The sequence below is a fragment of the Phycomyces blakesleeanus genome (genome assembly GCF_001638985.1).
Source record: "Phycomyces blakesleeanus NRRL 1555(-) unplaced genomic scaffold PHYBLscaffold_1, whole genome shotgun sequence".
Classification (NCBI taxonomy): Eukaryota; Fungi; Mucoromycota; class Mucoromycetes; order Mucorales; family Phycomycetaceae; genus Phycomyces; species Phycomyces blakesleeanus.
This window is the reverse complement of record NW_017265134.1, coordinates 2,601,620-2,612,926: the sequence shown is the minus strand read 5'-3', so window position 1 is coordinate 2,612,926 and position 11,307 is coordinate 2,601,620. Positions and strand designations below refer to the sequence as shown.

The 11,307-nt window shown below is 41.3% G+C and overlaps 1 protein-coding gene across 1 annotated transcript; it reads right to left on the bottom strand.

The window, feature by feature from the left end:
* Positions 1–26: 26 nt before the first annotated feature.
* On the bottom strand, positions 27–3,634 carry PHYBLDRAFT_62102 (hypothetical protein; the record flags this gene model as incomplete). Its single annotated transcript, XM_018440902.1, has 8 exons — positions 27–455; positions 528–1,783; positions 1,843–2,012; positions 2,096–2,372; positions 2,434–2,519; positions 2,606–2,827; positions 2,889–3,035; positions 3,096–3,634. The coding sequence occupies 8 exons, from the start codon at positions 3,632–3,634 to the stop codon at positions 27–29; spliced, it is 3,126 nt and encodes a 1,041-aa protein (XP_018299092.1).
* Positions 3,635–11,307: the final 7,673 nt, after the last annotated feature.

Here is an 11,307-nt window from a genome sequence, read left to right as displayed (position 1 = left end):
ACTGCGAGTGTCTATACTATTTTAGTTCATTTATCCTTATAAAACCCTATGGATTTCCAATGCTTGATGTACTTGTTTAACAAACGAGCGTCAAAAGTAGGGGTCTCTTCAAGGGATGGGAAAAGATAACATGCCTTGTTAGTATTCCATACTTGTGCCTCAGAGAATTCCTTTAGAGTATTTTCATAGAAAGGTAATAACTTGGAAGCTGGACTCTTGTCATCTTGCTGCAGTTGTGCAATCCACTCTTCAAGTGTAACAGTCTTGAATTCCATGCCACACAATCTCATGGCATTTAAGACATCCCTCCACACAACTCTTCGAGGATTGACAATATTATACACAGAATCCTCTGCTGATGAAATATCACCGGCCGTCTTGAGCATAATATTAACAATACAAGCTGATGCATAATCGACAGGAATCCAATCAACATTGATATTTATGGAGGGCATCTGGACACGTAAATTTTAGTAATAATAATAGAAAAAAAATCAACTTTCATTCAGGGCTGATAATACACTTACTTTCTTCATAGCATTGCCACCACCGATAAACATAAGTGGGTACTGCTCACTTGTATTCCACACGCCATTTATAGAGTCACCACAGACCTGACCGAGTCGCTCAATAATGCATGGAAAGTTCTTTTCTTTTGTGAGATAATTGAAAAGGTGCTCAACAATGTATTTTGACTGTGCATATCCCATTGGCATTGCAACCTTTGTGTTACGTGGCAAAGGTGACTCTGGGATAGTGTCTCCCCAGCCTGCGCTTGCACTGATACTCGAAATAAAGTGGAGGTGGATGGGGTTGATCTGTCGGTAAGCAAATTTGACCAGATTGTAAAGACCTTTAATACACTCTTTGTCGTAATGTTCGACCGTATGGTTGAAATCAAGAAGCCAGGCACAGTGCTGGATAATAGTGACTTCTGATTTGAGTTTGGAGTAGAAATCATGCGCGAAACCCAGCTTCTCATCCGTCAAATTCATTGGTAGGGCGACAAGCTTTGGTGAACTCAAGAGCGAGACATCGAGGCTTCGGCTCTCAAAAGCATGGTAGATTCGGTTGAGTGCTCCGGCTTCTTTACCACGAACAAGACAGTAGACCTTGGAGACTTGAGGAGACTTGAGGAGATCCCTCAGCATGAATGATCCCAGCGACCCAGTTGCACCCGTGAGCAAAACTACTTGATCTTGGCCTTTGACGTAGGAATTTTTAGTGATTTCAAAGTCTTGGCTGGCCTGTTTCAAATACTTTTTCAGGATTTCTTCAGTATTGTCTAGGCTTTTTTCGATCGGTACTTCGTAAGGACTATGTCTTGAGGACAAAACTCTTTGGATGTTGTCGATGTTTGGGTGTTGAAATATAAAGTTTTGTGATACAGATCCAAGTTTCTTGGATATAATGTTACACAAATGGATTGAGAGGATGGAATTCAGACCAAGATCAAAAAGTGATTTAGTGGTGTCCTTGAGCTCGTTGGGAGAAATGTTGAGTACTTTGGCGGCAGCATCGATAAGAAATAGTTTGATTTCCTCTGGAGCTATATATTGGTATTCGGTAATATTCTGAAGTGGTTCTTCTGAAACACCACTATGAAAGTCTCTGTATAAAGTATCTATTGATTCTTTATATTCATTGTATGCGTGTTTTCGTACTACAGTTCCCTTGACAGTTACTGGTAATGTCTTTCCTGGTGGCAATATATAGACCATTTGCTTGAATAGCATACTATGCGTCGGTGCACTGTTGTTTGCTTCTAAAATATAAGGATATACTGTTTAAATAATAAATAATATTGGTTAGCGTCTGGGACTTGTAAAGTGAAGGTCTTACCAATCTTTATAACGTCTTCAGTGTTGTATTCTTTGGGGCTCTCTGCGGACAGCTCGATCAATACAGATATACATTGACGACTCTCTCCAATTATAACACACTGACTGACAATAGGACATTGTCTAATGGTGGCTTCAATAGGTAAAGGATTGGTTTTTTCTCCATTTTTCCTAAAAAGTAAAGTAAAGTAAAATAAAATAAAATAAAAAAGGGGGTCTCGAGCTTTTTTTTTTTTGGTTGTATTTGCACTTACATGATTAGTGTATCGTCCATTCGCCCATAATAAGAGTAATACCCGGAGTTTGGTGAGGTCTCTTTAAATAGATCTCTGGTCCCATAATTTCCATCCTCCCTGTTGACAACTCCATGTGCCATTGAAGGACAATCACCCTTTATAACCAGATGAACTAGCTCTGGATCAGCAAAGTAAGGTTCCCAGACACAATATTCTATTATTAGTCGAGAAGGGCGTAAATTGTTCCAGTGAATAGTATTAGGAGCGAAGCTACTAGACATGAATGGGCCAGTTTCTAAAAAGAGAAATGCATTTAATAAGAGCAATTAATGACAATTCTATATGTTTGCTTTTACCAGTGCTGCCATAGTGATTGCGGATAACTATATTTTTTGACTCCCAAAAAACCCCTGATTCTTCTCTGATTGGTGCCCCTCCGCATCTTTAAAAAAAAGTAAATGACAGGGCAATCAAGGTTAATTATTAGATTAATGCAATTAGTTTTTGTTTTTTTTTAGTTTTACTTACAAGGTAAGCTTGAGCTGTTGAAGTGCAGAGAAATCATTTTTTTCTTTAAGATAAGCCGAAAACTGCTCTATAATCAATGGAGGTGCCATCATAAATGTGCATTTGTTTGCCCTAATGGCAAGCTTAATATCCTTCATAGAAGGAGGAAGTTGACTCATGAATGCAACACTTGATCCATGAAGTATTGTACTAAAAACCATTGCTTGACCATATGCGTGAAAACTAAAGAGTATATTTTTTAGCATGACATTATCTTGTCTGGTGGATTTTATATAGTACTTACAGTGGTATGCACGGAAGAAGCACATCAGAAGAATTATAAATCATGTTTGGATTTGTGTCTTGGATACAATTGTCAATATGCCGGATATTTGTCAATATATATCGGTTGGATAATGTTATTGGCTTTGGGAAACCTGTAGTCCCTGAACTATAGAGAGCGATATATTCTATTAGTTTTATGGTATATAAGTTTGGTATTATGGTATACCTATGAAGTACCATGACCGGTGCTTCTCTGCCTAGTACACGAGAAAAAAATTTTGGAATTTTTTTGGAATTGTTGTATGTTTTTTGGGACACGGCCTTTAGATCTGTCGGCTGATGAATGAATACTTTACAGTTATCCAACTTGGCGGTAGATGCATACGCCATACGACTATACTTGTGGCTGGCAATGATATATTCTGCGTTCGTTGCTTTTAATAGACTGCCATTAGCGCTGGCTGAGTTACGAGGAGAAAGGGCTACGAATAATATATTAAGCTTCATTATCGCAAGTTGCGCGATCAGGTAGAATGCAGAGTGATCGCAGATAAATCCTACAGACTTGACGCCATAGAGAATTGAACTCCATTCCCAGGCAATGCTGGTTGATATGTTATCGACTTGCTCGTAAGACAGCGTTTTATAGACCTCCATTTCATTAAGTCTAGTATGGTATCGCAAGAATACGTTGTTTGCATGGATCTTTGATTGCTGGTTCCAAAGGTCAATAAATGATTCTTTGTAGTTTATTGGATCCTTCATGGTTTTAGAGTTTAAAGGAAAGAAAGAAGATATTGAGGTAATTTTTTATAGATTTCAAAAAAAAACTAAATCAGTAAAATAGCCCTTATTTTCTATCATTCAAACAGTATAGATATAAAAAAGCAGCAGAAATATATTTCGCTGTTTAAAGGGGTATGAAGAGCAAAAGTTGTCATATACATAGCAATTATTATGTACCCTATATAAGGTGATTGTTTCAAACCCCCCAAAAGAGACTTTGAGAACTGATTATCATCTATATAACCAATCAAGAGTAATTTATTATTACTCTTTAGCCATTGAACATCTTTATTCTTTGGGTTTTGGCTTTGATAAAGGCAACCAATAAACGATTGAAATATACGCTTTTAAAATGATATTATATCTTACCTTTTATGTAATTATTTTGTTTACTTGCAAAACTGATTGTTATGAATTGAGTTTATGTAAAACAAGTATGATAAATATTCTTAAACATGTATGTAAATTAATATTAAGCGTGCATATACTGTATTAGTCAAAGTGACTTTAGCAATACTTTGAGTTATTCCAATAATCTTTATTTTCGGTTTCAAAAATAAAAATAAATAAAGGTCTAGATGCTTTTTGAATTGAACAGCTAACATATGCATATGATCTATATTGTATTTCCGTACATGTATACACATGCTAATTGTAAATATGTCTTGAGCTCTTGAAGCTTAATAAGAATAGGTTATAGATGAATATATAAACAGACATATAAGAAACTGAGGCAGTAACCCCTTCCTTTGTCTAAAAAGATATTAAAGAAGATGGTTATTTGTGCACCAATTCAATCGCTCTAATTGGCACACCTCAAATATCATTTTCTAGGTTGTTATTCTATATTTTGAACCAATTACCTTCTGTGTATTATGATAGCACCTTTACACATTTCACCCAATCTATTTGGTTTTATGGCCGTACTTGTTTTTTCTTTATATCATAGATAGTATAATGATCAACAAAGGCGCTTTCCAAATTGTGCTTTTTCTTATTAATATTTAAAAGAAATTATAGATGAATTGATGTTATAGTGCAACGAAAAAGGGATTTTCTTCCTGTATTTAATTTAAAGTTAATTTAAGTATGCTAAACATAGTTTGTTGACTTTGATGCTCGTGTGGTACTTAAAAGGGCTTTACAATGAAATACTAACAATGTAATTAATATTACGGGCTTTGCTTTTAAATATATAGTTATGTTTGTGTGTGTGTCTGTAATTTTTCAATGCGTTAATAGGTGGCTCTATTATTTGGTGGTACAGATATGCTTCAAACGCTCCAGCCTTTTTGTTTCTGTTATTTCTCCTGACGATAAGATTTTAGTAAATGTGTCACCACCACTTGCTAAGTCGATGGTTTTTAAAGTAGCTGTTTATTATTAAATACACGTGTAGGCTTTTTTCTCCGCTAAAGAATAGTTTTACGGAAATTCATATAACCGACACAAGTTAATACCAATTAACGTTTTCTGACATGAGTACCCCTGAGGGATTGAACCCACAGGACAGGGCACACACGTTACGGCAAGGTAACCCACCTAACCGTGCCCAGTCTACAACACTACGTCCAAAGAACAAATCTTTGCACATCTTCACTGCTCCCAACTTTGACAAGAATATGATTGTGGATCTTGCATCCGCTGCATGGGCTAGTACCATCCATCCAATGAGTGTCTTGTTTAATCTCGGAAAACTCGTTCCCGCAAGGGACGTGGATGATGTTCTCTCTGACCGTGTAGGCCGGATGACCTCTCTCACTCTCCGTTATACTCGCTCAAAAGACCTTCTGGCAGAAGCCTTCTTTACTGACCCTTCCTCCCGCACCAAAGCAACGTCCGACGGGTTGACCTATCAGAACACCCGAATCATTGCTACACCAAGATTGCCTTCTAACAGCCACATTGTTAAGGTTAATCTTTACCGTATTAACGCCTGCGATCCTAGCACAGATCTACTCGAGCCCATCGAAAATGCATTCCGGCCTTTTGGCAAAATCGTTCAGCTGAGAGCTTATCTCTCACACCGTGGTACTTTCCGTGGCGAAGCCACTATCTATTTAGACACCTCTGGACAAGATGAAGTCCGCAGTCTCCCAAGCCGTCTCCACCTTGGTGGGTCTCTTTCCTGCCTTGCTGAGCTCCGCTCCACCGATATCACACCTGTGTGTGGATACTGCCGAGAGGAAGGGCATTATCTACGCTCCTGCACAAAACGTCCTCCCCGCGCACCTCGCTGCCAACGATGCGGTGTTCTTGGTCACGCCATAGACAGTCGCGAGTGCCCCACTCATCCAGACAATATCGAAGCCGAACGGGCTATCCAAGAGCAGCAGCAGATTGCACTTGCCGATACTGCGTCCCTTCGCGCACACCAATACTCGGTCGCTATGATAGAGACACCCGTACCACCAGTCACTTCATCAACCTTGACTCCTACCCATGCTTCACCCATTCTCAACCCACCTGCTACACACACAATACGTCGCCGTTCCATATCAGTGATGAATACTCGCGCCATGACGACCAGAAACCGGACCCCACACAACGACAATCCCCCAATTCCATTTGATACAACTATGTATGACCCGACTGGCCGTGGGCTCAATGCCAGCAAGCACTCACCAGGCGCCCGAGGCCTACATAGTCGCGATGATGGCATTAACCCAGCAATTTACACTGATGACGAACTTCGACAGTCTCTTTTTGAGGCCACTCTCCGGACTCGCGCCCAAGGTGCATTCCCGTATACTGATCTGGATGGTAACACACCTATGACTGATGGAACTGAAAAGTCTGACCGCTCAGGTCAGCCAAGTTCATAAATGACTGTACAACATCTTCGCATAGGAACCTTGAATGTTCGAGGTCTCCTCTCTACCATCAATAACCCGCAATCCCCAAAACTTCTTTTCATCCGACACCTTCGTACCCTTTCCCCTTCCCTTTCATTACTTGCTCTCCAAGAGACTCATTTACTCCCTATACATCACTCATCTATTCACCTTACATTCCAAGCACAGGCCAGCCTATGGACCCCACATTGCGGCCTCGTCTCTTTCGATCCCCTCCTCCAATTATCTCAACTGCATGTTTCTCCTGACAACCGTGCACTCGTTGTCAAGGTTACACATACCGACCATCGTGTTAATCCTTTTGTAGTTGTGGTTATTTATGCACCCAACATTCCTTCCCACCGGCGTACTTTCTTCTCCTCATTAGCACGCACTCTCCCTACTGTCATTCCTTCCCTGCCCGCCTTTATTCTGGGGGACTTTAACTGTGATCTTAGCCATCATCGCAGCCATCCACCGGACTGGAAAGGATACATTCAGGGTAATTGCGTGGATGCCATCACTAATTCTTCTTCACCCCCGTTACCCACTTTCCACAGCTCTCGCACCCGCACACGCATCGACTACATTTTCCGTCCACACAGCATTGTTACCGAACGCCCTGAGGTAACATTTATCAATCCTTTATGGACTGACCACTGCCTTCTTGCGGTCTCCATTCCTTTCTCTCGCCCACCAGGTCCTGGAGTCTGGAGGTTTAATACGCAATATCTCCTGCATGATGAATTTGATGCTCTCATTACCGACTTTCTGGATAAGGCCGACTCTTTTCTCTCTCCTGACATGTCTCCCGGTTCTCGGTGGGATCATATTAAGCATGCTATCAAACAGCTCGCCCTAACGTACTCTAAACGAGTTCAACGTCAACTCCGAAATCAGGAACGCCATCTTCATCGTGCTCGAAATGAACTTGCAATTCATACTCGTTCTCCTCAACTTCTCCGCATTGAACATGAGCTTGCCACCATACAATTGTCTCGGGCCTCCACCTTGGCTGCCAGATCTGGTGCTAAATGGTGTGAAGCTGGCGAGACTTCTTCGAAATATTTCTTTCGTATGCTCAAACAGCGAGCCGCTGCAAAAACTATCTCCTCTCTTGTCGACCCTGTCACTGGCGCGATCTACACCTCTCCCGCGGATTTGCTTGGCCATACTCGCTCTTTCTACCAATCTCTTTACTCGCCGGAACCCATTGACTATCCTGCTGCACACTCTCTTATCGACAAATTCCCACCTTCTGCCCGTCTGTCTTCCACTGACTCTGCCTACCTCATTGCTGATGTCACCTTGGATGACATTCTGTCTGTCCTTAAAGCCACCCCCATCAACTCTAGTCCTGGGATGGATGGTTTGCCCTACCCATTATGGGCTCGGCTCTTCTGTCACCCAACGGTCCAAAATCTTGCAGTTCAAGTCTATAATAATGCATTGCATGGTGTTTTTCCTCCATCTTGGCTGGAAACCGTACTTGTTCTCCTACCAAAAGCCGGTGACACTACCTCTCTCCGCAACTGGCGACCCATATCTCTTATAAACTGTGACGCCAAGTTGTTCACCAAAATGCTTACGTCCCGTTTACGATATGGTATCGACACACTCATAACACCATTCCAAACGGGTTTTATGGCAGATCGGTTTATTGCTGACAATGGTTTGCTGACACGCCTTGCCATGTCACATGCACAAATAACCCAAGACCCATGTGTTGCCCTTCTTTTGGATCAGGAGAAGGCCTATGACCGTGTCCACCCTGCGTATCTTCGTCTTGTCCTGGCCAGAGCCGGTTTCCCCACAATTTTTGTTGACTCCATCTGTGGTCTCTTCTTTTCTACTCAAATCCACGTGAATGTGAATGGGCACATATCTTCTTCTTTTCTACAAAGCCGGGGGCTACGTCAAGGTGATCCTCTCTCCCCCTTGCTGTTTAACCTGGCCTTCGAACCTTTGCTTAGATCCATTCTCGCTTCTCCTGCCATCCGTGGTTTCCGATTTCTGGTTCCGCCATCTCTCTCATCGTCCTCTCCTGAGCTCTCACCACCTCCACTCAAACTTCTTGCTTATGCCGATGACCTTCTCGTCTTTCTTTCTCTGCCTGCCGAGATGAGTGGTCTACTCAACCTTTTGCGTATATTTGGCTTAGCCTCTAACGCGAAAGTCAATCTCCATAAGACAGTTGCTGTTGCTATGTCTGGACAATTTCATCCGGATTGGGGCCCTGTATTGGATGCTGCTGATATTCACAGTCGACATGACCGTCACTCCGCCACTGCCATCCGTTACCTAGGCTTCCCATTGAGCTCACATCCGTCCCAGCTTGAGACCTTCCGTGCGGCTTTACTGGTCAAGCTTAGGAACCATTGCACGCTACTTTCTCAAAGATGCTTGTCCGTTCGTGGTAAAAGTATTGTGGCAAACTCACTTCTTCTCAGCTCAGTATGGCATATGCTATACGTGACTCCTGCACCGCTATCTTTCTTTGCTGCCATTCGCACTCATATTCGCTCGTTCCTGCGACTAGGTTTCGGTAGCCCTGGCTGGCCGCTTCTCTGTCTGCCACGCAAATCAGGCGGTTTGGGCCTGATTGATCCTGATCATCAACAACGAGCTCTTCAATTGCGCTGGATTCTCCCTATCTTGCATTCTCACTCTTTTTCTTCTACTTCCTTTATACTGCCATACCTCGAATTTATACTTCCTCTAAACTTTCGCGCTCCTTCTGCCAGTATCGCACTTTTGTTTCCCTGTAGTAGTGCAACTTGCCCGACTTCACTTCTTCCACTGCATCGCGCTTGTACCTCACTTCTTCCAGCTTCTCTCCCATCCAACTTGCAATTGCCGCCAACTGTGGTCCAACACTTCCCATTAACTTCAATATGGATGAACGTGCCACCCTTTGTTGACTCTTCTCTGAACCTGAAAACAATTCTGGTTTCTGACGCATTTTCTCTGGAGACTGATGACCGTCTTGTCCGCAAGGTTCGTGGTACGTTTTCTCGGGCACGTAATCGTATCGGTCATTTCTTCCAACAGATTGATTCTGGCAGGATGGTCCTCTGTCCTTGGTTTATCTCTTGCCTTGAACATCGACCTTCTACTGACACCCCTTCCCCCGATCTTTCCTCACTTCTTTCTTTGGTACGGTTGGACAACACTAGATTGGGTAAAGCTAGCACCGGATCTCTTCGACGCCATCTTCGCCCGCAAGTGCCCTCATCTCTAAATTCGTCTGTCCAATGGCGTAACTTCTGGTCTGTCTCTATACCCCACCACTGTCGCACAGTCTGGTGGAAAATGCTTTGGGATAGAACGCCAACCCGAAAACGTCTCAATATATTTATACCTCGACGCTTCCCCAGCTCATCTTGCATCTTTTGTCAAGATGCTACTGAAGATCAGTATCACTTTTTCTTTGGCTGTTCTATCAAACGGCAGGTGTGGAATGTCATTCTCTCTCGCTTTTGCCCGGCCTGGAACCTTGCTGAAATCTGCCTTCTCCTTACCAGAGGCAGCTTCCCACCACGTTCCTCCCATCAAGGCCTTTGGATTATCCTTTCCGCTGTCACTGCTAAAGCGATTTGGAGTGCTCATTGGAAATTTGTTTTTGATGACCAACCCTTTCTGTCAGGCGTTGTGGCACAAAAAGCGTCCACTGTAATAGAAAAACACATCGGTACACTAGCTTAAGTATTTCCTGTCTAATTTCCTCTCCTGTTTCATTCCGTTTTTTTCTTATATTTTCGTATTTCCTCCCCCTTGTCCCTCTATCTCTTATCTGTTCAATTAAGTCCACTTTGATGGCATTTTAAAAGCTGCACGCAGAGCGTGACAGCAGATCAATAAAATACTAAAAAAAAAAAAAAATTAAATACACGTGAGCATAGCTGCACATAAAACCCCGTGTGCCTTATACCTTATCTGTGTCTATATAGCAAATTAAAGACGCTTATTATACTTGTCTCAGTATTCTGAGCTTCTTTATAGCTTATAAGTAAGTCCTTGAGTAGTCCAAGGTGTATCGACAAAATATTTAAGAACTTAAAAATATAGAGTATATTCATAATTTGAAAATTCCTATATAAAACATATAATAAAGATATGCATATTCTTAAAAGAAAAAATCACCTTTGTATAACATATATTGAACCCTAATGAAGCTTTACTTGCCGTTAATATGTCTAAAAAATTGACTATTTGGAAACCAACAGGCCACTATAGAACTTTTTTTTTCCTCTTTAAAAACAAAGTGCATACTTTTTTTCCAGTGAGTATTGCAAAGAAGAAAAACGCCCAAAGTACATGTATCCCTACCACAATATGCTTCCTTAACCATATAATATTGTGTCAAGTTAGTATTGAACTGCAGTTCATGACCGTATGCATGTTTTAGAGTATGGATTCTTTTTGCTTATCTTTTAGCTAAAAATACTTTCTTTTGCTTTAATTTAAAGCATATATTTGATAGCGTCTCTAAACTTAACGCTTTGTATCTATTGCTCAACGCGCAATTGGAAACAAGATATACTTATCCGGCTTACAATATAGAATTGTTCCATTTATATTACATATGTTCACTTGGCCATTTGTATTTTGAAAAATCAAAATTAATGTAAAATATAGAACACACAGCTTAAATCTTTTGGATATATTCAGGGATTAACACTTACTTTCTAGATAGCTCAAGCATATTTGGCGGTGTACATAAGGTGTGCATGATTATATGTGTACGTATGTATTGTACTGTTTTATTTGCTTATTGTTATTGTATGTTTATATTTGTGGTAGTCATTTAGTACTACA